General features: G+C 36.1%; 1 protein-coding gene across 5 annotated transcripts in view; it reads right to left on the bottom strand.

Annotated features, from left to right (window-relative positions):
* Positions 1-6,609: 6,609 nt before the first annotated feature.
* The window catches only part of ZNF326 (zinc finger protein 326), a 37,906-nt gene continuing 22,178 nt past the window's right edge, over positions 6,610-22,337 (bottom strand). For 4 of the 5 annotated variants that reach the window (XM_045064829.1, XM_045064830.1, XM_004752621.3 and 1 more), the window contains exons 8-12: positions 19,208-19,355; positions 17,392-17,491; positions 15,206-15,336; positions 13,091-13,186; positions 6,610-7,515 (exon numbers count right to left, since the gene is read on the bottom strand). In XM_045064829.1, coding sequence (XP_044920764.1) covers positions 7,147-7,515; positions 13,091-13,186; positions 15,206-15,336; positions 17,392-17,491; positions 19,208-19,355 — 844 coding nt within the window. In that variant the 3' untranslated portion in view covers positions 6,610-7,146. Of the gene's footprint in view, positions 7,516-11,030; positions 11,141-13,090; positions 13,187-15,205; positions 15,337-17,391; positions 17,492-19,207; positions 19,356-22,337 lie in introns of all 5 variants that reach the window. The other variant, XR_006601812.1, reaches the window with a different exon arrangement.

The following is a 22,337-nucleotide window of genomic DNA, read 5'->3' as shown; positions in this document are numbered from 1 at the left end:
TGAAGTTTCATTTTTTTTTTTTTAAGAGTATGTTTTTTTTTTTTTTTAAGATTTTATTTATTTATTTGACAGAGAGAAATCACAAGTAGTTGGAGAGGCAGGCAGAGAGAGAGAGAGAAGCAGGCTCCCTGCTGAGCAGAGAGCCCGATGCGGGACTCGATCCCAGGACCCTGAGATCATGACCTGAGCCGAAGGCAGCGGCTTAACCCACTGAGCCACCCAGGCACCCCTGAAGTTTCATTTTAAATGGATGGTGTTTACCTGGATCTTCTGTCTCAACTTTTCTCATAATTTCTATTTTGTGACCTTTTCTTATATGATTCTGTAAGTACCCCTCAGTTTACAATTCTAGCTCAATAACTAAATTTTCAGCCATGTTTTCTTAAACTAATTAGCCTAAAATATATATTTTTTCTTCAAAGATTTTATTTATTTGACAGAGAGAAATCACAAGTAGATGGAGAGGCATGCAGAGACAGAGACAGAGGGAAGCAGGCTCCCCGCTGAGCAGAGAGCCCGATGCGGGGCTCGATCCCAGGACCCTGAGATCATGACCCAAGCCGAAGGCAGCGGCTTAACCCACTGAGCCACCCAGGCGCCCCCTAAAATATATTTTTATTTTAGCAACTATTTTTTTTTTATTTCCAAGATATTTCTTACTACAGTTTGCACTTTTTAAAATTAGTGCAATAACCTCTAAAATTCTTTGGAGATTATAATGATACACTGTATCTAAGGATACATATAAGAATAGTATAATTATTGCTAATTATTATTACATAAAATACTAAACTTACTTTAGTATTTATTAAAATATTTTAAAGTTTAAGGGTTTTCAGTTTTTTTTTTTTTAACCTGCATTATATCCCCAGGATTATTTCTGCTTGTTAAGTTTACTGTTTATCTTTCATGTTGCTCTCTTCCTTAAATATTTGTTGCTTCTGAGTTAAGTATTATCGGAAAATAAGAACCAAACTTCGGGGTCAGCAAACTTTTCCTGGAAAGAAGCGGTTAATAAGTATTATAGGCTTTGGAAGCCACATTAGTAGCTGTCACAGTTTCTTTACCTTTGTTTTCCACAACCCTTTAAAAATTTAAAATCCATATGAAAACAGGCAGGGAGTGGGAGGCTTGCAGATGGTGGTTTGTAAAACTACTGGATTTTTGCCAAAAAGTATTGTTACCTATAGTTTATTTTCTCAATTTGAGTGAAATTCCCTGGCAGATTTTGATTACAAAGAACCTGGCATTTTAATTGTGTGAGAGAGAAAGGGGGTGGACTCAGTTGGAAAAATGGAAAATGGACAGCCACCAGGTTTTTCTGATTGCCTATTTTGTAAGTATGAGGACTCAAAGACCCTTGTGGTATCCACGGAACACCTAAGGTATGACCACACTTCGATGGCTGCTATACATATATGCTCTGGGAGTCTACTACATTAGAAGTTTCACTCTAATTGGCAAACAGCAGGCTGTGTTATGGCTTTAAATTGGAGGAATATCATGAACCAAGATTCCTAAGCCAGGGACTAGTGTACTATTCAGTCCTTCAGTGACATGGCTTACCATACCAAAGCCACCCACTCTGACAACCACCTCTAAATATGGAGGTGCGAGAGGCGCCTTGGTGGCTCAGTGAGTTAAGCCTCTGCTAAGGCTCAGATCATGATCTCAGGGTCCTGGAATTGAGCCCCGCATTGGGCTCTCTGCTCGGCGGGGAGCCTGCTTCTCCCTCTCTCTCTGCCTGCCTCTCTGCCTATTTGTGATCTCTGTCAAGTAAATAAATATATTTTTAAAAAATTAAAAATAAATTAAAATAAAAATGGAGGTGCAGGCACGGGGTGGCTCATCTGTTTAAGAGTCCAAGTCTTGATTTAGGCTCTGGTCATGATCTCAGGATTTTAAGATCCTAGCCCCGCGTCAGGCTCCATGCCCAAGTTCCCTCTCTCCCTCTCCCTTTGCTCTCCCCCACTCTGGTCTCGCTCTCAAATAAATACATAAATACATAAATAAAAAGAAAATGGAGGTACTTCCTTAATTTTCTCTCTATGTGGACTGTGCCTCTCTGTTTCACCAAGATTTGGTTCTCAGTTTTCTATCTTCTAGCAATGCTTCACAGCAACCTTGGTATCTTCCAGTGTAGTTATGAATTGATTTTTATTACTGAAACTGTTTATCATTGTATAGTTTCTGTAACTTTAATAGAACTTCATAAGATGTCCTTAATAGAGTACGTCATTTTGATCTCGACCTCTCCCCAGATTCATAATGTCTATTCATCTAATAACTAAGCTGGTTATAGTTGTTCCCTTCTACATTCTCAGTCTCCCAAGAAGGCCATCTCATATAACCCCTACCTCAAACATAGTCTTTAAAAAATTTTTTTAAACACAAACTAGGAAATCAGGAGAAGGGGAAGGGAAATGCAGGAAGAAACTAGCATAACTGCTTCCAAGGAGGCCCAAATTGGTGGCAGCAGGGACTGAATTCACCACATCCAACGGTCTACCCCTAAGCTTGCAGGCTCCCTGATTTTGTCTGCATAACAGAACCAGCCAGCTCAGTAGGAAATATCAAATAAAGTCACACTGCTAATTTAAAATTCATACTGTAACTGTCACATAGACTAAAACACTTCTGCCTGCATGACTACTCCATTTTCTGTCCATCAGCAGAACACCATGGATTCCAAATTGTAATCAAAAGTTTGTCATCAATGCTTCTGAAATGTAAGCTCAAAACGGTAAAAGTGGTCAATTTTATGCTATGTGTATTTTACATATACATAAAGTTTGTATTCACAGAAAGGACAACTTGGTAGGCAAAGCAAATGTCAAGTAATGTAAGTCTGATAATAAGATAATCTGATACCAACTACTTCTAAGTAAGAACAATCTTGCTAATAAAAAGAGAATTCTCAAACACATTTTAGCATGTATTACCAACATTGGCTCTTGTAGTTTTTTTTCTACATGTCCATGACTTTTGGTATACAAACTGCTGCAAATATTGTTATTTTCACTTCATTCTTACAAAGGATTAATCGTTTTTTAGATGTTACATAATACGATACCATTATAAAATATATTTTAATATATTTAGTATGGTAATTTGGTATATTTAGTATAGTAATATAAAATATAATATCTAGATTTTGTAATATTGATTATAGTTAAATCTTGACAACTCTAGGAACCATTCTGCCTCCTGAAGCATGTCATTATTTCAAATGTTTAGAGGTACAGGCAGTTAATATAAATTGTTAAAGACTAAGATACAAAGCTGGAGAAGCAGGCAAGGAACAGAACATACAGAACCACGGGGGCTGTATCACAAGAATCTGAATGTTTCACTAACATGTATAAAAAGCCAATAAAGGATTTAAAGTAGGGGAATAATATGAGAGCTTGTTTTATGGGAAAACTGTTAGATCTATTATTAGAACTTCAACTTGTAAGAATTACATAACCTGATGGGAGAAAAAGAACAAAAACAAGAACAAGGTCCAGTTTTCTGACTCCCAGAAATTTGTAACAAGTCATTCCGATGCTTTGGTAAAACATTATGAAAATTCCCCAAACCTCTGCCTGTTGACTGAAGCTCCTGCTTTGATACAGGAGTTGCAGGCACTAGAAATCTGAGGCTGCTCTAAGTGTTCTTGAAATGCAGTCACTGACCATTACCATCAAAATCACTTGGGTATCTATTAAAATACATCATTTCCAAATAATATGGTCTAGTAAGTCTGGGGTACGGGCACCCCAAATCCTTACTTTTATAAAATTTTAAGAACGACTGCCCTCATGTTTCCTTAGAAAAGCCTCATCTTAACATTTAAGGTGACCTAAAGGAGAAAGATTCTAAAAAAAGCTGAGAGGAACAGATTACAGAAAGTACAAAGGTCTGGATATAGGGAAGAGCTTCATTTAAAAACTAACAGAAGGCCACCAAAGCTGGTGAGAACAGCATGATATAAAGCAGGAATGCTAGGCCAGGCCTGACTGCCTTGAATAAGGGTACAGATACAAAAAGAAGCAGGTAACTAGTATTATCTTAATTATATTTTTAGAAGATTATACTTTTGTGTGGAAAACTGAATCTAGCAGGGCAAAACTAGAAAGAAGATTAGTCAATAAACTACTTTAATAGTCCAGGAAAGAGATGATAGGGACATGAACTGGGATTGGTAGCAACAGATGTGGAAGAGGGGACAGATAAATTTTGGAAGTAGAAAACACAGACTTGGGCGCCTGGGTGGCTCAGTGGGTTAAAGCCTCTGTCTTCAGCACAGGTCATGATCCCAGAGTCCTGGGATCCAGCCCCAAGTCGGGCTCTCTGCTTAGCAGAGAGCCTGCTTCCTCCTCACTCTCTCTCTCTAACTGCCTCTCTGCCTACTTGTGATTTCTCTCTGTCAAATAAATAAATAAATAAAATCTTTTAAAAAAAAAAAAGAAAACACAGACTTTCTGAAAGACTGGAGGTGGAAGGTGATAATAAGGGAAGAATATAGGATGGTCCCTAGGCAGCAGCCTTAAATAACTGTGCAAGTTGTAAATAAATTTATTTGATTATTGTAACCACACATTTAGATTTTTTTTTTAAGGTTTTATTTATTTATTTATTTGTCAGGGAGGGGGTAGAGAGAGCGAGCGAGCAAGCGCGCTCACAAGCAGGCAGAGTGGCAGGCAGAGGCTGAGAGAGAAGCAGGCTCCCTGCAGAGCAAGGAGCCCTATGTGGGACTCGATCCCAGGACCCAGGGATCATGACCTGAGCCGAAGGCTCAACAAACTGAGCCACCCAGGCGTCCCCACGTTTAGATGTTTAATAAATAAGTAATATTTGGATAACAGAAGTTGAAAGGTTATTAGAGATATCATATAATTCTTATCATGAAAGTACTGAAAATAAAAACTCGAAGGACCACAAAAATTAATCTGCCTGCAAATTAAACTGCCTATCTATAAATTATCTAATAGGATATATATAAATTTTGATTTCTGAAGTATAACAAAACATACTTTATTAATAATAATACCTTGCAAATGAGCTAATCTGAATAAAGGTTTTTACATGTTTCCCACAAAAATTACTACTTAGATGTTCTTTATATCTTATTCTAAAACATTTATGGGGCACATCGCTTACTCAGTGAAGAGTGAGACTCTTGATCTGGCAATTTTGAGCTTGAGCCCCATGCTAGGTATAGAGATTACTTAAAATCTTTCTAAAAATTAAATAAATAAACAAAGCATTTACTTAGAAGTTTTGTTATACAGATTTTTGTTACACGATTCATTCCAAGTTTCAAATTTCAAATTACTAAGGATATTAAAAAAAAAAAACACCCTACTTAGTACCAAAAGAACCCACTAATTATAATCCAAAGGGTTCTGTTCTCCTTTTACCTTACACTTACACAAATATTTTTAAATAAAGAACAAATTAAATAAATAAGAAACAAGACCATCGATCAAGTCCTATAATCCTTAAAATTTTAACTCCTGAGCTCAAAGGCTTTCTAAATCCTATTTAAGTAAATACAGACTCTTAGGTAGGATCCAAATTTCTCCAGTCTTCAGCTAACTTTCTCTTATTTGGCTCTAAATTCCTATACGTGAATACAAAGGATTTAAAGCTTAAAGATAAGCAAATCTAGCCCACAACATGAGCCCATATTGGCCCCCCAAAATGTTTTCTTATTTTTTTTAAAGATTTCATTTATTTATTTGACAGACAGAGATTACAGGTAGGCAGAGAGAGAGAGAGGAGGAAGCAGGCTCCCTGCTGAGCAGAGAGCCCGATGAGGGGCACGATCCCAGGACCGTGAGATGATGACTGGAGCCGAAGGCAGAGGCTTAACCCACTGAGCCACTCAGGCGCCCCCCAAAATGTATTTTTAAAAGCTCTGTTGTATGTAAAAAGAGAAATTACCTGTGAAATTCTACAAATGCCATACATTCATGAACTTAACGCTTTAGAATTACTTAATATTCCCATATACTCATCCATTCAATGCTTCAAAATTTGGAGGAACTAATTTATTTCACTGAGAGTCCCCCTCTCAAAAGAGGCCAGAGTGAAGAGTCAAAGAAATAAGAGCATTACTTTTCAGTGACACAGATGGTCATGGTTCATTTGAAAATAGACCGTCAATCTCATCTTCTCTTTTTCAGTATGTAAGCCTACAAATTACAAAAAGTTAAAAAAAAAAAATTCAAGAGAGAAATACTTCTTTTTTAGAAAAGTGATAGTTTGCTTCTTGGTTCTTCGGCTAAAAACAGACATGACAAAAGAACTAACACAACTATAAAAAATTATTTGTATCCAAATGTATTTTCAAGATTTCAAGATCTGACATAGGCACAAAGAAAAGGAAGGAATTGAAACAAGTATAAACAAGTCAGTTATAGACTGACCTCAACTTGAAATAGGTTAAAAAATATTTTAGCAGTACTTTTTAAAAATGCTTGAAGTAAATATTTAATTCAACTCTTCTCAGTCATCTTGATGTATCTATGAGCTAAATGCCTACATTAAGGCAAAAACCTCATTTTAAATACTCATTTAATTGATGAATTGTTTCATTTAAAATTGCTAATCCAGGGAAAGTGTTTTTGTAAAAATTGTTTTATTGCTACAAAGGGAAACATGGTCACAAAAAGCCTTTAAGCGTATATTAACGCAAATTACTATTCAATGTCCAATGCCGTAAAAAAATACACAGTCAGAGCACAAAATACTTGCCCAATTTATCTCTTCTAGGGTAAGTATTCAAAACATTAATGCACACTTGAATATATACTCCCAACAGCAGCATTTAAGTTCAAATGATTAGAGTAGATATACTAACAATACACATCTGTTATCCTTAACACCAATAAAGTAATAAAAATTAAGCTTAAAAATTATACAAACAATTTATCTAATCTAAGTTTGATAGCTATAAAAACTAAACTAAAATAGTCTTACCTTCATCTTATTAAACAAATGCCAAACATTTAGAAATTATATAAAACAAATTTGAATGTGTGGAATGCATGCAACATGAGTGTTAATTCTCATATTTTAAACTATTAAAATTCTTACCCTTTTCCGTATTAGGAGAGAAATTTAAAGCTTCTTTTAGATTTGACTAATACCTTATATTTAATTTTCTTCAGGTTGGTCAACAGGGAAGTCAACAGGCTCTTCCTTTGTTTCTTCCCCCACTGCTTCTCCTTCCCCCACTGCCTTTCCTTCCCCCACTGCTTCTGTCTCCCCCACTGCCTCTCCCTCCCCCACACCCTCTATTTCCCCTGCTTCCTGTGTGTCTCCCACTCCCTCTACTCCTCCTCCTTCTCCCACTTCCTCTGCTTCCTCCACTTCTTCTACTTCCTCTACTTCTCCCACTTCCTCCTCTTCTTCCTCCTCTTCCTCCTCTTCTTCAATAGGTTCATCAATCTTTTCTTCTTCTTCCTCATCTCCTTCTATTTGTTGATCTTGAGAATGATCTTGAATTTCAAAAGGATTCTCACCCTAAAAAGCATGAGGAAAATAGCTTTTAAAATCAGTATATTCATTTTTGTTATCAGCGAAATTTTTATTTGCTATAACATTAAAAATAAATATAATTTGAAACTTTTTATTTTAACACATGACAAATCCACTAGATATTTTGTTCAGTACCTATTTCATACCAATGTGGGTATATAAATTACTAAAGTCACTACTTTACATTCCATAAACTGGAATGCTGAAAAGCCACATTTTCCTAATTTCTAAATCATATATCTATATATGATTACATATATGTAAAACCATATATATACAATCTAAATCTAAATATATATATTATATATATAAAATCTAAATCTAAGATCATATATATATGATTTTAGAACTTCAGTTAGGAATATATATATATAGAGAGAGAGAGAGACATACACACACACACATATATACACACACACACACACACACACACGACAAAAGAAAATACGTGGGTTTTGGTAAAAATAAAGTAAATAAAGTGAAGATATGTTTTACTAAATTACACCAAGATTCAATGTACTATGGTGGTAGGATCCTTCAAAACAGTCAACTGAAAATCAAGTCTTTTTAAAAATTCAAATGAATGAAAACCAGGTACCTACTAGATATACCTTACTTTTACATTAAAAAAGTAGATAAATCTAATTCACTACGGGCACCTGGGTGGCTCAGTCTAGTTAAGTGTTTGCCTTCGGCTCAGGTCATGATCTCTGCATCATGGGATCGAGCCCCACAATGGGCAGCCTGCTCAGTGGGGAGTCTGCTTCTTGCTCTCCCTCTGTTTGTGCCCTCTACCAAATAAATAAATAAAATCTTTTTAAAAATCTATAATTCACTAACACTCACAGATACAACTTTATTATTTTAATTTATATAAATACTTGAATTATGTGTCTGGATTAAGTCTCATAAACTAGACTGTATCAAAAGGCTATATTAATATAGTAAGAAATAAATTGCAATGAAGGTTATTATATAGCAAAGTATAAGCCTGGTGCTATACTTCAAGACCCATCAGGTGGGAAGGCACAGAATGAACTGAAATCGTAAGAGAAGAAATACTAATGAGTGGGTTACTCTACTAATCCAGGAGAGGAAGTATAAAAGATGCAGCAGCACCATTAAAATAATATGTAAATTAGGACGGGGAAAGTGGAAGAAGCAGATGTATGCTATATATAATTAGAATTTAAGATGTCTAAATGTCTAAGAGGCAGCTTTAAATTCACAACTCGAAAGAAAAGAGAGTTCGAAGTAAGATTTGTGAATTGTCTGCCAAGTGAATAGTGAGGCCAGGGAAATAAGTAGAATAAAAGGGCTAATGGTAAAAAACCCACTGAAAACATCCATACACAGGGACAGAAGTTATGAAGAAAAAAATACTCAGTGCAGGAGGAAAATCAGGATAGTAAAATATTATCCGGCAAAACAAAGTTTCAAGAATAAGTGACAGATTAACAGTATCAAATGATGCAAACAGGTAATATTAGAAAAGAATTGAAAAAGGTCACTAGAGTTGAGAATTATTAAAGTTGAATGAGGGATTTATTACACTATACCCTTAACTTTCATATGTTTAAAATAGTAAATAAAAAATGTTAAAAATATTTATTTGAATATTAAGTCACCAGTTACCTTGGAGCAGTTCCAAATGTATGATGTAAGTGGAAGCTAGACAGCAATGACTGCCCAAGAATGAATCAGAATTTCCTCTAAGCTTTCAAAATCCACAGACCCAAGTCCCACACACTGAGACTTTAACTTAGTCAAGTACTAGAGCTCTTGCTAAAATCAGAAGTTCCCAAATCAATTTCAGACCTCTTGAATGAAAATTTTCCAGGGGCAAGATCTGGTGACCTGCATACTTAAGAAGCATTTCACGAGGTATTAATCAGAGAAGTTTGGGAAACTCTAATTCAGAAGGTTTTAAAGAAGGCCAAGTCAGCTTTTTGTTTGATTTCAGCCTCACAAGGAATTCTAATTACATATCTCCAATTGAGAACCACCAGTTTAAAGAGTAGAAGCAAAGAGCACAATGCAAGGCACAACTTAGTGCCCTTCTAAGTATGGTGATAAGAGAAAAGATAAGATGGAAAGGGGGAAGAGTAGGAAAAGTCAAGTCATTTTTAGTTTAGGGAACTTGTAAGCATGTCTGTTTGTAGAAGAATAAAATAATAAACAGGGCACAAGTAAGATACAAGTAAGGAGCGAGAAAATTGATGAAACAATAATACAGGTGAAGGGCTAAAAGGGGGTATCTTCACAGATAACAATAAAGTGAGAGTAAGTTACATAAATCTAACGCAGGAAGGAGAAAACTTACAGTTCACATCTAGTGGTCTCAATCTCCCTAAAGCAAGAGAAGTGATAAGAACATAGGAAGTAAAGGGCGTAAGAATGCAATCTAGATATGTTAAGAGTGGAAAAGCTTTGAAATAGCCACTGTAGAAGTACATTACATTGATTGGTAATGGGCAAAATTACCGTGAACTGCAGTGAAAATCTAGCAAACACCATACCAGTACAATTCCATTACATTTGTAGCAAGACAGTTAATAAAGCTAACCATAAAGGTGCCTGGGTGGCTCAGTTGGTTTAAGTGTCTGCCTTGGGCTCAGGTTATGATCTCCAAATCCTGAACTGAGCCCCTCCATCAGGCTACCTGCTCAATGGGGAGTCTACTTCTCCTTCTGCCTCTACCCCCCACCCACTTGTGCTCTCTCTCTCAAGTAAATAAAATCTATTAAAAAAAAAAAAAAAAAGCTAACCCTAGATGGCATAGTGCTGGGAACTGTTAAGTGGTAGAACAAGTAAGTGAGGAATTTTAGAATGGCAGTACTGCAGTTATAAGGATTGACCATGAGTATCAAGGCCAGGGTGTGAAGGTAAAACAAGGTGATATAGTTGGAGAAATAGGGGAAATTGATGAATTGATTATTTTCATGGGGCAAAGATTAAAAAAGATAATTTTGTCAGACTGAGCACTTAAAGGTGAACGAATTCTAAGTGATGACCAGAGCTGACCATAGGCAGAGGATGTTCTGGGGAGTAACAGCAGGGAACAGAGGAGATTAGGAAAGCTGAACAAAGGGATATCACTGAATAATGTGACACCAGGGCTTCTTGAATTTTAACATGTCTATAAATCAAATGGGATCTTGTTCAAATGAAACTGCATTTCTAATGAACTCCCAGGAGATGCCAATATTGCTGGTCCGTGGATCCTATTCATAGTAAAAAAATTCTAGAAGAGATCTCCTCAGTTCAGGTATTTTCTCCACAATATGCACATCAGCAAGACACTCCCCACCAGTGATGTCTCTCATTCAATGAAGTGACTCTCAAGTGTAGCTTGAGAAGTCTACATAGTGACTCAAATTTGTATTCTTCTTTCATTAAATATTACTTTCATACATTAATAGAGACCATTATTAACTTCTCAAAAGTTTGTGATATAGCAAGGATAAAAATTTTTCCTCATTTAGCAATGATGCTCTTACCTTTTTGATGCCATATCTCCCAAAAAACTGAATTTCAATTAGGCCTGCAGTCACTATTTTTTTGTTGTTGCTGTTGGACTGCATTACTCTGTTACAATTTCTGCATTCACCTTTTAAAAATGGTGCCAAGAATGTAGTAAAAGTGACAAATATGACAAATCAGAAAATGGGACCCTCAGGAACAAGCTGAAAAAACTGAGATTTATCCAGCTTGTAAATCACTTGGTTGAGGTGTAAGTTAATGGTCATTAAAAAATATATAGAGATAAATATAGACAGATCAGGCTTCTTCACAGAGTACCTGTTAATCACTACAATAGCCAAAATAAATAATACTTCTCTAATCCATAAAATCAAGACTTAGTTACAAATGTAAATAACAGACTTACAAATTTTCAACATAATAGCTTTCTTCAGTGTAGGATGATTTTAAATGAGGCATTATTTTACAAAGACTCTAAAGCTAACCTCTAAAATATATTTGTTAATTTCTTGAGTAACAGTAAATTCTTATTTGCACAGTTAAGTATATATAATATGTAAAGAATTTTATGTAAAGAGTACCACAGTAACATATGGCTAGCAGTGTGCCAGGTTACCTAATTGTTCACATCTGCATTTACTAACATTCAGGGCAAAGCTCTTCTCCTGGCCTCCTGATTCCACGAGAGAGATTTTTCTGAAGCAGCATATCTGACCTCCCACTTTCCCATCCAAGCAAGAACAACAACTTATCCAATTAGTATGCTTGGAAAAAGAAACTGGGCATGTACAAATTAGTCCTTTCTGGGTCCCCTCTTTTGTGTCCTCCCAGCAACAGATAAGGTACATTCTAGTCTATTGTAGGCCATGTGGTAAACTAGGGTAAGCTTATTGCTGTCTAGCTGAACCAGTAACAAGAGGTCAAGGAGAGGTAAGTTTATCTAACTTAGAAGTGAAATACAACTATGGTGAGTGCTGTGAACTATGTAAGAATGATGAATCACAGATCTGTACCCCTGAAGCAAACAGTACATTATATGTTAATAAATAAATTTTTAAAAAATTATAATTAAAATTTAAAAAAAAGAAAGAGACTTTTAACTAAAGAGAACAAACTGATGGTTACCAGAGGGGTGGTAGCCAGGGGCAATGGGGGAAGTAGGTGATAGGGATGAAGGAGGCCACTTGTTGTGATGAGCACTGGGTATAGTACAGAAGTGCTGAATCACTATATCGTACAGTTGAAACTAATATAACACTGTATGTAAACTAACTGGGATTAATGCAAAACTTTAAAAAAAAAAAAAAGTGAAATACAAAGGTCCACAGTAACTATACACTTGTCATATCCCCCAAGTTATCCTTTCTTTAAAGATCAAGAATAGGGGCAACTGGGTGGCTCAGCCAGTTAAGCACCTGCCTTCTGCTCAGGTCATGAACCTGAGGTCCTGAGATTGGGGCCCTTGTCAGGCTCCCTGCTCAGTGGGGAGTCTGCTTCTCTCTCTCCATCTGCCCCCCACAAGTGATCTCTCTCTCGCTCTCTACCTCAAAAAAAAATTTTTTTTAATAAAATAATAAATAAAAATCAAGAATGACATTCTGATCTTCAATCAGACTCCTGCGTTTCCCTCAAATGATCTAGAGTGAGAAAAGGATAAGAGAGGAATGGCTTAGGGGCGCCTGGGTGGCTCAGTGGGTTAAGCCGCTGCCTTCGGCTCAGGTCATGATCTCGGGGTCCTAGGATTGAGTCCCGCATCGGGTTCTCTGCTTGGCGGGGAGCCTGCTTCCCTCTCTCTCTCTCTCTGCCTGCCTCTCTGCCTCCTTGTGATCTCTGCCTGTCAAATAAATAAATAAATAAAATCTTTAAAAAAAAAAAAAAAAGAGAGAGGAATGGCTTATTGTTCCCTGACCCAACAAATCCCAACAATTAGGAAAAAAGATGTCTTACTTATAAGCAAGATACTAAGTAAAATTCTTCCTAATGTTGCACTATATATAGACATCATAGTTACTATGTCACTATTTAATTATAAAGATACTATGATATAACCTAAAAAGGTTTTGCCCTAAAATCTTACCTTAACAAAACGTTCGTATCGTGCCTTCACTATTGGATTATTTAAAATGCTTGTAGCAGTCAAGACACTTTCTCTTTTTATTTGCTCCTTGTAAGCCTGTGAGAAATAGAACACAGTGAGGTACTTGGAAACTATACCATGAAAATATTTCTTAGATTTAAATGATTTACTTCCTAGCAAATTAAGTTATAAAGCCAACAGCAGCTACTGGGATACAATCTAACTCATCCATGGATTAAAACAATGAAGATTCAATAAGCCAATCAGACTCATTAAAAAACACCCAGTCACCAAATATGATACATCCAAATCTACTAAATAGATGCTTTCTCTCCTTCCTATTCCACATGCACATTGCCCCGCCCCAATTCTGCCAACTACTAATTTTCATGCCATTAAAAAATAATTTTTCATACTACTAGAGTAATTAGTCTTACTCTGGACTGTAGTTAGCATAAGACTGTATTATATAAAGGAGGAAAGGTAATAATATGGATTGTCTAGTTGCCAAAAAGGTGTCAAGGGAATATCAAAAGAGAAGAGAAAAGTACAAAGATTTTTAAAAGATTTTATGAGCTCAAAGTGGCTGATGAAGTCTGAGTTAAATGAGGATCACATCAATACAAAATATGAATTTAAGACTCAGGTATGTTCTATTTAAAACTTAAGTCTTTAGGGGTGCCTGGATGGCTCAGTCTGTTTAGGGCCAACTCTTGATTTTGGCTGAGGTCATGATCTCGGAGTCCTGGGATTGAGCCCGGAGTTGGGCTCCACACTCAGCAGAGTGTCTGCTTCAGGACTCTTTCCCTGCTGCTCGCACACTTGTTCTTTCTCTAAAATAAATAAATAAGGGGCGGCTGGGTGGCTCAGTGGGTTAAAGCCTCTGCTTTCAGCTCAGGTCATGATCCCAGGGTCCTGGGATAGAGCCCCGCATCGGGCTCTCTGCTCAGCAGGGAGCCTGCTTCCTCCTCTTTCTCTGCCTGCCTCTGCCTACTTGTGATCTCTCTCTGTCAAATAAATCCAAAAAATAAATAAAATAAATAAATAAATAAATAAAATAAAATAAAATAAAATAAAAAATCTTAAAAAGTAAATAAAACTTAAGTCTTTAATATTTGATTTTTTAAATTTGCTTCTCAAACGAGCTAGTTTCGCATACTATAAACACTATTTGAAATAAACTGGACTAAATAAAATCAACCAATATAAAAGCAGAAATATGCCAATCAAAAAGAAAACAGTACATTTTTCCTAGAATTTGAGTAAATTTACCTAGAAATGTAACAATAGATAACAGCTGATACTAGTTTATTTTTCCCAGCAATCAGAAAAACGTATGTTATAATCAAATCTTTCCTTTCTTTTTTGATCTAAAACACACACACACACACACACACACTCTCTCTCCCTCTCTCTGTCCTCATAAAACTGTTTTGTACCAACTTTAAAAAAAGTGTTCATGAAAAGAACAATTCAACAGCTCTGATTTCCTGAAGGCTTACACTATGTAAGCTTATACTACATAATGCTTATATCAGTCAGGCACCATTTTAAGTGTTTTTTATACTTTAACCAACTTAATCTTTTTTTTTTTTTTAAAGATATTTTCTTTATTTATCTGAGAGAGATCACAAGTAGACAGAGAGGCAAGCAGAGAGAGAGGAGGAAGTAGGCTCCCTGCAGAGCAGAGAGCCCGATGTGGGGCTCGATCCCAGGACCCTGGGATCATGACCTGAGCCGAAGGCAGAGGCTTAACCCACTGAGCCACCCAGGTGCCCCACCAACTTAATCTTTAAACAGTTATGTAAGAGTAGAATGATTATCCATCCCCATTTTACAGATAAAGCAGCTTAGGCAAAGAAAAGTTAATTTACTTGCTTACCACTTATTATGTACTGAACCAGAATTCAAACCCAGGAATTCTTGCTCCAGAGCTCAATCTTAACCACCACCAGGCTTAACTACTATGCTACACAGACCCTCTAGGTTATCTTCATAGTTTTTTTTTTACACAGATTAATAGGGCTGTATGCAAGCAGGTAGGTGTGAAACAATGGCCTTTAAAGGACAATAAAGGATGAACAAATAATTCAATGACTTCATTAAGATAGATACCTGCTTCCCTTTGATATGATCAGGAGATTTTAAGTGCTGCTGCACTGAGCTGTGTAAAGCAGGGATATACACACTGCATGCACTGCAGTGAACAGTCTCTACTTTCATCATGTGATCATCTGCAGTAACACCTACAAAAGAAAGCCAGTTATAAATAAGAAAAGTAATGATTTACATATTCTTATTTCCAACAAAACAAGTTTTTATTGTTTCCACGGTTATTTATAACCCCTTCTTCCCCCAAAATAATCAAAGTATGTAGATTATGTTAAGTTTTTCTACATCTCACAAATCTGCATATACAGATTAAAAATCTGGATAATAGATAAAATTATAAAATATAATAACAGTGTATTTCCTAATCATGTTATATAATCATGTTCTGAGGCCATCCCCAAAATATATAAGAGACATGTTGATTTTGTACTAAGAAAAAAATTACCATAATAAATGTGGGTGGACAGGGATAGGAAAAAAAATGTCAAGACTGGATTCACAAGAAACAAATTTATTATAGATAAAGGTATAAATATATGGAAGGGAAAGGTGTGAGAGAATATGGCACTTTATAGGAATTCCAAGTAATTCAGTATGGCTGGGGCACTGAGAATAAAGAAAAAACAAAACACCCTGGAGATCTTTGCATGTCAGACATAGGAATTTGAAATTTATCCTGTAGAGGATGGGGAACCAGCTAAAATTCTTGAAGTAATATAAGTCATGCAGAATTAGAGATAAGAAAGAAAATAATAATTGCCAAGAGAACAGATGGAGATTTGAACAAATGTAATAAAGAGGTAAAGAAGAGACCTGGAAGATATTTAAAAGACAGAAATGATCAGGCGAGCCTGGGTGGCTCAGTTGGTTCAAGCCTCTGACTTCATCTCAGGTCATGATCTCAGGGTCATGGGATTGAGCCCCATATCGGGCTCTCTGCTCAGTGGGGAGCCTGCTTCCCCCTTTCTCTCTCTGCCCGACTCTCTGCCTACTTGTGATCTCTGTCTGTCAAATAAATAAATAAAATCTTAAAAAAAAAAGACAGAAGTGATAAAATACAATGTTACAGATAGAACAAAGTATAATTACATAGGACTATACACTTCTGGCTCTGATGATGAGGCCAACTTCCAAGGTAAATAAAAGACAGGTCAACAGGATTTTTGTTTTTCTTTATGGGGTGGAGGATGCTCAAAGTTTGGAGTACACAAATTTTTTGATACACAGATTTTGTGAGACCCCTAAAGAGAAAAGTCAGTAGGCAGTTGGATGTCCGAGACTCGGGTTCAGAGAGAAACCTTTGCTAGGCATATAATGTATTAGTAATCAACAGAGATGGGTTAATTTAAGCTCTGCAAATAGATGAATCAAGAGGAAGGAATACAAAAAAAGAAGATAATGGAACAAAGGAAGAAAAGTGGGAAATGCCAACTTCTAAAAGCCTCACAGAGAAAGAAAAGTACAAGTAAACAACAGCATTTATCCTGAATAAAGAATATCAGGATAGTGATATACCACAGAATCCAGGGGAGGAAGCAGATGAACAAACATCAGTAAAAATGCTATAGAAGTAAGATAATAATTCAGAAGAATCTACTGAAGCTGATGTCAGAAATTTTTATCAGAGCAATTTCAGGAGACCACTGGTAATAGAAAGTGGTCTACTGTGGGAAAGTAGTAATGGGCAGTGAATAAACACATCAGTGTGGACTATGCTTAAAGAAGCATGGTTGTTCAAGGGGAAAAGCAAGTTTTAGGGCAAATATTGTCTGTTTTTCTTTTCTTTTCCTTTGTTTCTTTGAAGACTTTTTTTTCTTTTTTAAAGATGAAAGCATAGGCTTCAGAAACAGAAAGACTAAAAAATTGAGTTCACTATTTGAGCAGATGTCCTTAAAGAGATGAGAAGGAATAAGACAGCCAGAAGATATATAGAAGAATTCACCTCCATCTAGAGGAAAAGCTGATTTTTTTTGTAACTGAAGTGAAAGATGTAACAGTAGATCATGATAAACTTGTAAGCATGAGAAGTCGTCCTCAAAGGAATTCATCTCTAATAACCTACTCATGGCTACAACATTTGACTATGTACTTGACTTGGTCACTCTAGTAGGCCATCATTTATACTGAAATAGGGTATGATATATAAAAAAAACATGTAAATTTCTAAAATAATTTGTTTAAATACTTACCTTCCATAACATCTTTTTCAATTATTTTAACTACTTCTGTTTGATTATTTGTCTGTTGCTTACGAATAGATGTTTTCTTGAATTTATTCACCATACATTCCTATAGAGCAAAATAGGAAGAAACCCAGAAAGTCTTCAGTGAGCACTTAGAATATGCTTAGCATCAAACTAACAGCCTATGGAAGATAATATCAGTTACATAAGAACTAATATCTGTTCTCAAAGAGCTTACAATTCAGTTGAATAGACTATCATAAAATACAAAGAAAGCACTAAGACATTTATAAAAAATATTTGCTTTCAAAATGTATTTTCTATCAATAATAGCCAAACTATGAAAAGAGCCCAAATGTCCACTGAATGATGAATGGATACAGATAATAGTGTGTGTGTGTGTGTGTGTGTACACATATAGATAGATAGATAGATAAAGATATATGGTGGAATATTACTCAGCCATCAAAAGAATGAAATTGTGCCATGTGCCATGATGCAGATGGAGCTAGAGTGTATTATGCTAAGTGAAATAAGTCAGTCAGAAAAGACAAATAACGATGGGATTTCTTTCACTCATATGTGGAATTAAATTAAATTTGGAAACAAAACAGATGAATATAGAACAAGATGGGGGGTGGAGAGGGAAACAAACCAAGAAACTCAACGATAGGGAACAACCTGATGGTTGATGGAAGGAGGTGGGTGGGGGATGGGCTAGATGGGTGATGCATATTAAGGAGGGCACTTGTTATGATGAGGACTAGGTATATATGTGATGAATCACTGAATTCTACTCCTGAAACCAAAACTGCACTGTATGTTAACTAATTAGAATTTAAATAAAAGTTCAAAAAGAAAAAAATATATTTTAGGCATAAAGAACAAGAGAAATCAAAGACAGCTAGAAGAGTTAAGAGGTCTTCTCAAGGCAGTTGAGTACTTAAGTCCTAAATGATAACTAGGAACCAACCAGTTAAGGAATGAAATTACAGGAAGAAATGTTTCTAAAGGTGCACAATTCTGAAAGGATATGGAGGAATGCATGATCATTTTATTTTTAACCCCATAACAATTTCATGCTTTTGTCCAAATTAACTGTATGTACAATTAGCAGCCCAGCTCTAGTCCCTTCCTTAAGCATCCCTGGCCCCAACGATCTTCCCCTTCTCCAAACCCCCCTGACTACACTCTCACTCCCAGCCCTTCAACTTAACTGTACCATCTATGGATATATAAGCACATTCTCTTTCCAACTACTGTTAGTTCACAGAGGGTGGTATCTGTGTCTTTGGTCCCTGCACAGCACCTTTTGTTAAGTATTCAAGAAAAACTATTGAACTGGTAACCACACACTCATAATATAAAGGACACCAGACACCCACTCTCTGGCTCTGAATTCAGACTGCCAACTAACTGACAGAGTTATTACATTGCTCTGAGTGTGATCTTTCATGATGAATAGGAGTTGAGATCAGGCTCAAATGACACAATGAATGAAAGTACCCAGCACGGCACAAGGTGCAGAGTAGACACTCAGTGAATGATAGCTGATTCTGCATCAACAAACAGTTGTTAATTCTTTTCCTGACACCTCTGATAGAAACTAATGTGAAAAACATAAAATGGTTTCCCAAATTACAAATCTAAAATCTATTACAGAGGAATTCACGTTTAATTCTGGGCTTTTTTTTTTTAAGAACTCTTTAAGTAAACAGTACACTAAATTTTTAGAAACTTAAAACGAGAGATGGGAAACTGGAAAAGTAAAGAATTAAAGTTATCAGATAAAGTGCTTCTTGTTTTAAAAATAGCTACTTACATGCAAAAACTCCATAACTACTTTATCAAATTTGGTTTGTTTCTGAATATGATCTAGTGTTTCCTGGTGTGAAGAACTTTCCAGATGTAGTTCAATATCTTTTTCTTCAAACGTTCGGAATTTACAAAAGGAACATGTGAATGCCATTCTATAAAGAAAAAAATGTTTTCTTTAAATATTACCTTATTTGCTTAGAGTTCATAAGGCCATACTAATAAACCTAATTTTACCAGCATAAATGATTTCCTTTATTCCATTTTATGGTTGATCTAAATTTAGCTGAAGTCAGAAAAATCAGTAATTTCTTTAAATACCTACTTGGACAACACTGTTATTATACCACTTTACATTTCTGGCCCATCCTGGAACTCCTTGGTACAAACAATGGAAATCAGTGGATCTACTTAATCTGGTCCTAAGATATCCATGTCAAGTCTAGACTAGTTAGAAAGCCATAGCAAACTTCAAAAAATATCAAGTTCCAAAGTTTCATTACTTATTTTATTTTCTGTTCCACTCTTAAGCTCGCAATCCACCAACGTAGTATCAACAAGGCCAGGTGGAATACCAAACCACCCTAAATCACTCCCCTGGAGCTCTTCGATGAGCAAAAAAGCCTGCCCTTTAGGGACTACTTCAGGATGACTGATAAGCCTGGACCAGACAAATTTAGAAGCTCTGGAGTCACTTCAATATGAACTTCCCCCTTTTCCTCCCATAAAGTGTTCCTGTCTTATATATTCTTATTATTTCCTTTTCCTAGAATTATGACAAGTTTCTTAACTTATTTCTTTGTCTCCAGTCTCCATTTTCCAATTAATTCTTTATACCACTATAATATTTATTTTCCTGGTTAAGATTATGGGATCTGTAGCCTACTGCTGGGTTTATATCCTAGCCCTCTTGTGTGATGTTGGGCAAATTACTTAACTTCTCTGGGCCTTAGTTTTCTGATCTTAATGAGATAAGAACACTTAGAGAAGTACAGTGAGGATTAAAAAAATTAACATATAGAAAACCCTTAGGACAGTTCCTGGCACACAGTAATAATTCAATTAATAACTGTCACTTCCTAAAGGAGGCAACAGCATTTCGCTGCTCAAAAGACCTTACTGGCTTCATGGACTTAAGCCTCAAAAAACGAAGTCAAAACACTTTCAGCTGCCATTTAAGAAAGTTTTTAATCTCTCCTGTATTTTTTGGCTTTACCCACTAAATACTTTTAAAAGTATCTGGCACATGGTATGTCTTCATTGTTTAAATTACACTTTTCAACCCCCACTAGATTCATTTTCAATCTACACAGCTTTCCATTTCCTGAATATCAATGAAAAATCCCTGTTTCTTTCTATGTCCTCGAACCATGCCCTCTGTCTGGGCTGCTTAACAGCTCCTATTGCAATCCTACCCTCCCTCGGTCAGTTGAAATACCACCTCCAACCATCTCCCTGATTTTCCTGCACTCCTACTGAGAAGTTATCGCCTGTAAAACACTTTGTACTTCTCTTCTGGCACTCTTCCCCATATATTATTGTTTGTCTATACCTCTCACACCCCTGTCCTCTTCCCCCCAGGCTCCCTTCTTTATTTTATTGAAAGCATTCAAATATCCAAAAAAAACTATCATAAGAATAGTTATTCACTGTCAATCTCTTATCCTAACTCAAAATAAAACTGTTATGATGAACTAAAGTAATTTTAGACTATTTTTAATAATTCTTATCCTAAAATGACAATTTAATTGAACTGACATTTTTTGGCTTATATCCTCAGATTCATATTTAGAGTTGTGGAGAAAACAGCTAAATGAAAGTTCAATTCTTCCACTTTCTCCAAATCACCCATTTATTAACATGGATATATCCTATCCAAAGCTACAATTTTTAAAGGGGGAAGTACTCATAGGGTAAATAGAAAAATTATTCTTCTAATGTAAAACACCTCCAGATTCCTACACACCTGAAACAGAATTCATTCCAATTTGTTTCCACCCCTGTCAAAAGAAGGAATTCTATCCACAGTGGCAGAGATACTCGTTAAGGACCAAAACTAGCTGCCTTTTAAAAGCTAGAACTTCTTTTCATGAGTTAATCCTTAATAAACTTAATCCTACTGTTTACAAATTATGAGTAACAAATCAGAAAGAACATAGGACAAGGTTATTGAAGCTAGACGCAAAGATTATACAAGCACAGTTGACCCTTGAACAACAGCAGTTTGAAATGCACAGGTTCCTGGTATGCAGATTTTCTACAGCACAGTTCTGTAAATGTATTTTCTCTTCCTTAGGATTTTCTTTTCTCTAGCTTACTTTATTGTAATAGAGTATATAATACCTGTAACATACAAAATATGTGTTAAATCAACTGTTTATGTTATCAGCAAGACTTCTAGTCAACAGGTGGCTATTGGCAGTTTTGCAGGAATCCAAAGTTACACATGGATATGTGACTGGATGTAGGTTAGCACCCCAACCCCCATGCTGTTTATGGGCCAACTGTAATACCGAGCTCATTAAAATCATAGATAATCTAAGCAAACAAAAAAATCTGGGAATCCAGATGTCAGTGAATTTTTTTTTACTGCATTTTACATAAATAAAATCAACGTATATATTAAAACCAGGTAGTAACAAAGAATATCCTATTTAATATGGAAGACAACAGATAATTTAAAAAATATTTCCATAGAAAGGTCTTCAGATGCTGCTCTTAAAAATGTTATCTTCTTGGGGCACCTGGGTATCTCAGTGGGTTAAGCCCCTGCCTTTGGCTCAGGTCATGATCTCAGGGTCCTGGGACGGAGCCCCAAATCAGGCTCTCTGCTCAGCAGGGAGCCTGCTCCCCCCGCCCCCCACCTGCCTCTCTGCCTACTTGTGATCTCTGTCAAATAAATAAATAAAATATTTTGAGGGAAAAAAAAGTTATCTTCTAAACTAACATAAAGTTTTACACATCTAGAAAATTCACTAATGTGTAATAACTCATTCCCCTCATGCTACACAAAACAAATTAACTTTTAAAGAGCAAAACTAGGAGTGCCTGGGTGGCTGTTGGTTAAGCAACTGTCTTCAGTTCAGGTCATGATCCCAGGGTCCTGGGATAGAGTCCCCTGTTGCGTTCCTTGTTCA

This window comes from Mustela putorius, unplaced genomic scaffold (assembly GCF_011764305.1).
Source record: "Mustela putorius furo isolate JIRA1106 unplaced genomic scaffold, ASM1176430v1.1 tig00003853_pilon_pilon_pilon, whole genome shotgun sequence".
NCBI lineage: Eukaryota > Metazoa > Chordata > Mammalia > Carnivora > Mustelidae > Mustela > Mustela putorius.
The sequence above is the reverse complement of the archived record's forward strand: the minus strand, read 5'-3'. Positions and strand labels throughout refer to the sequence as shown.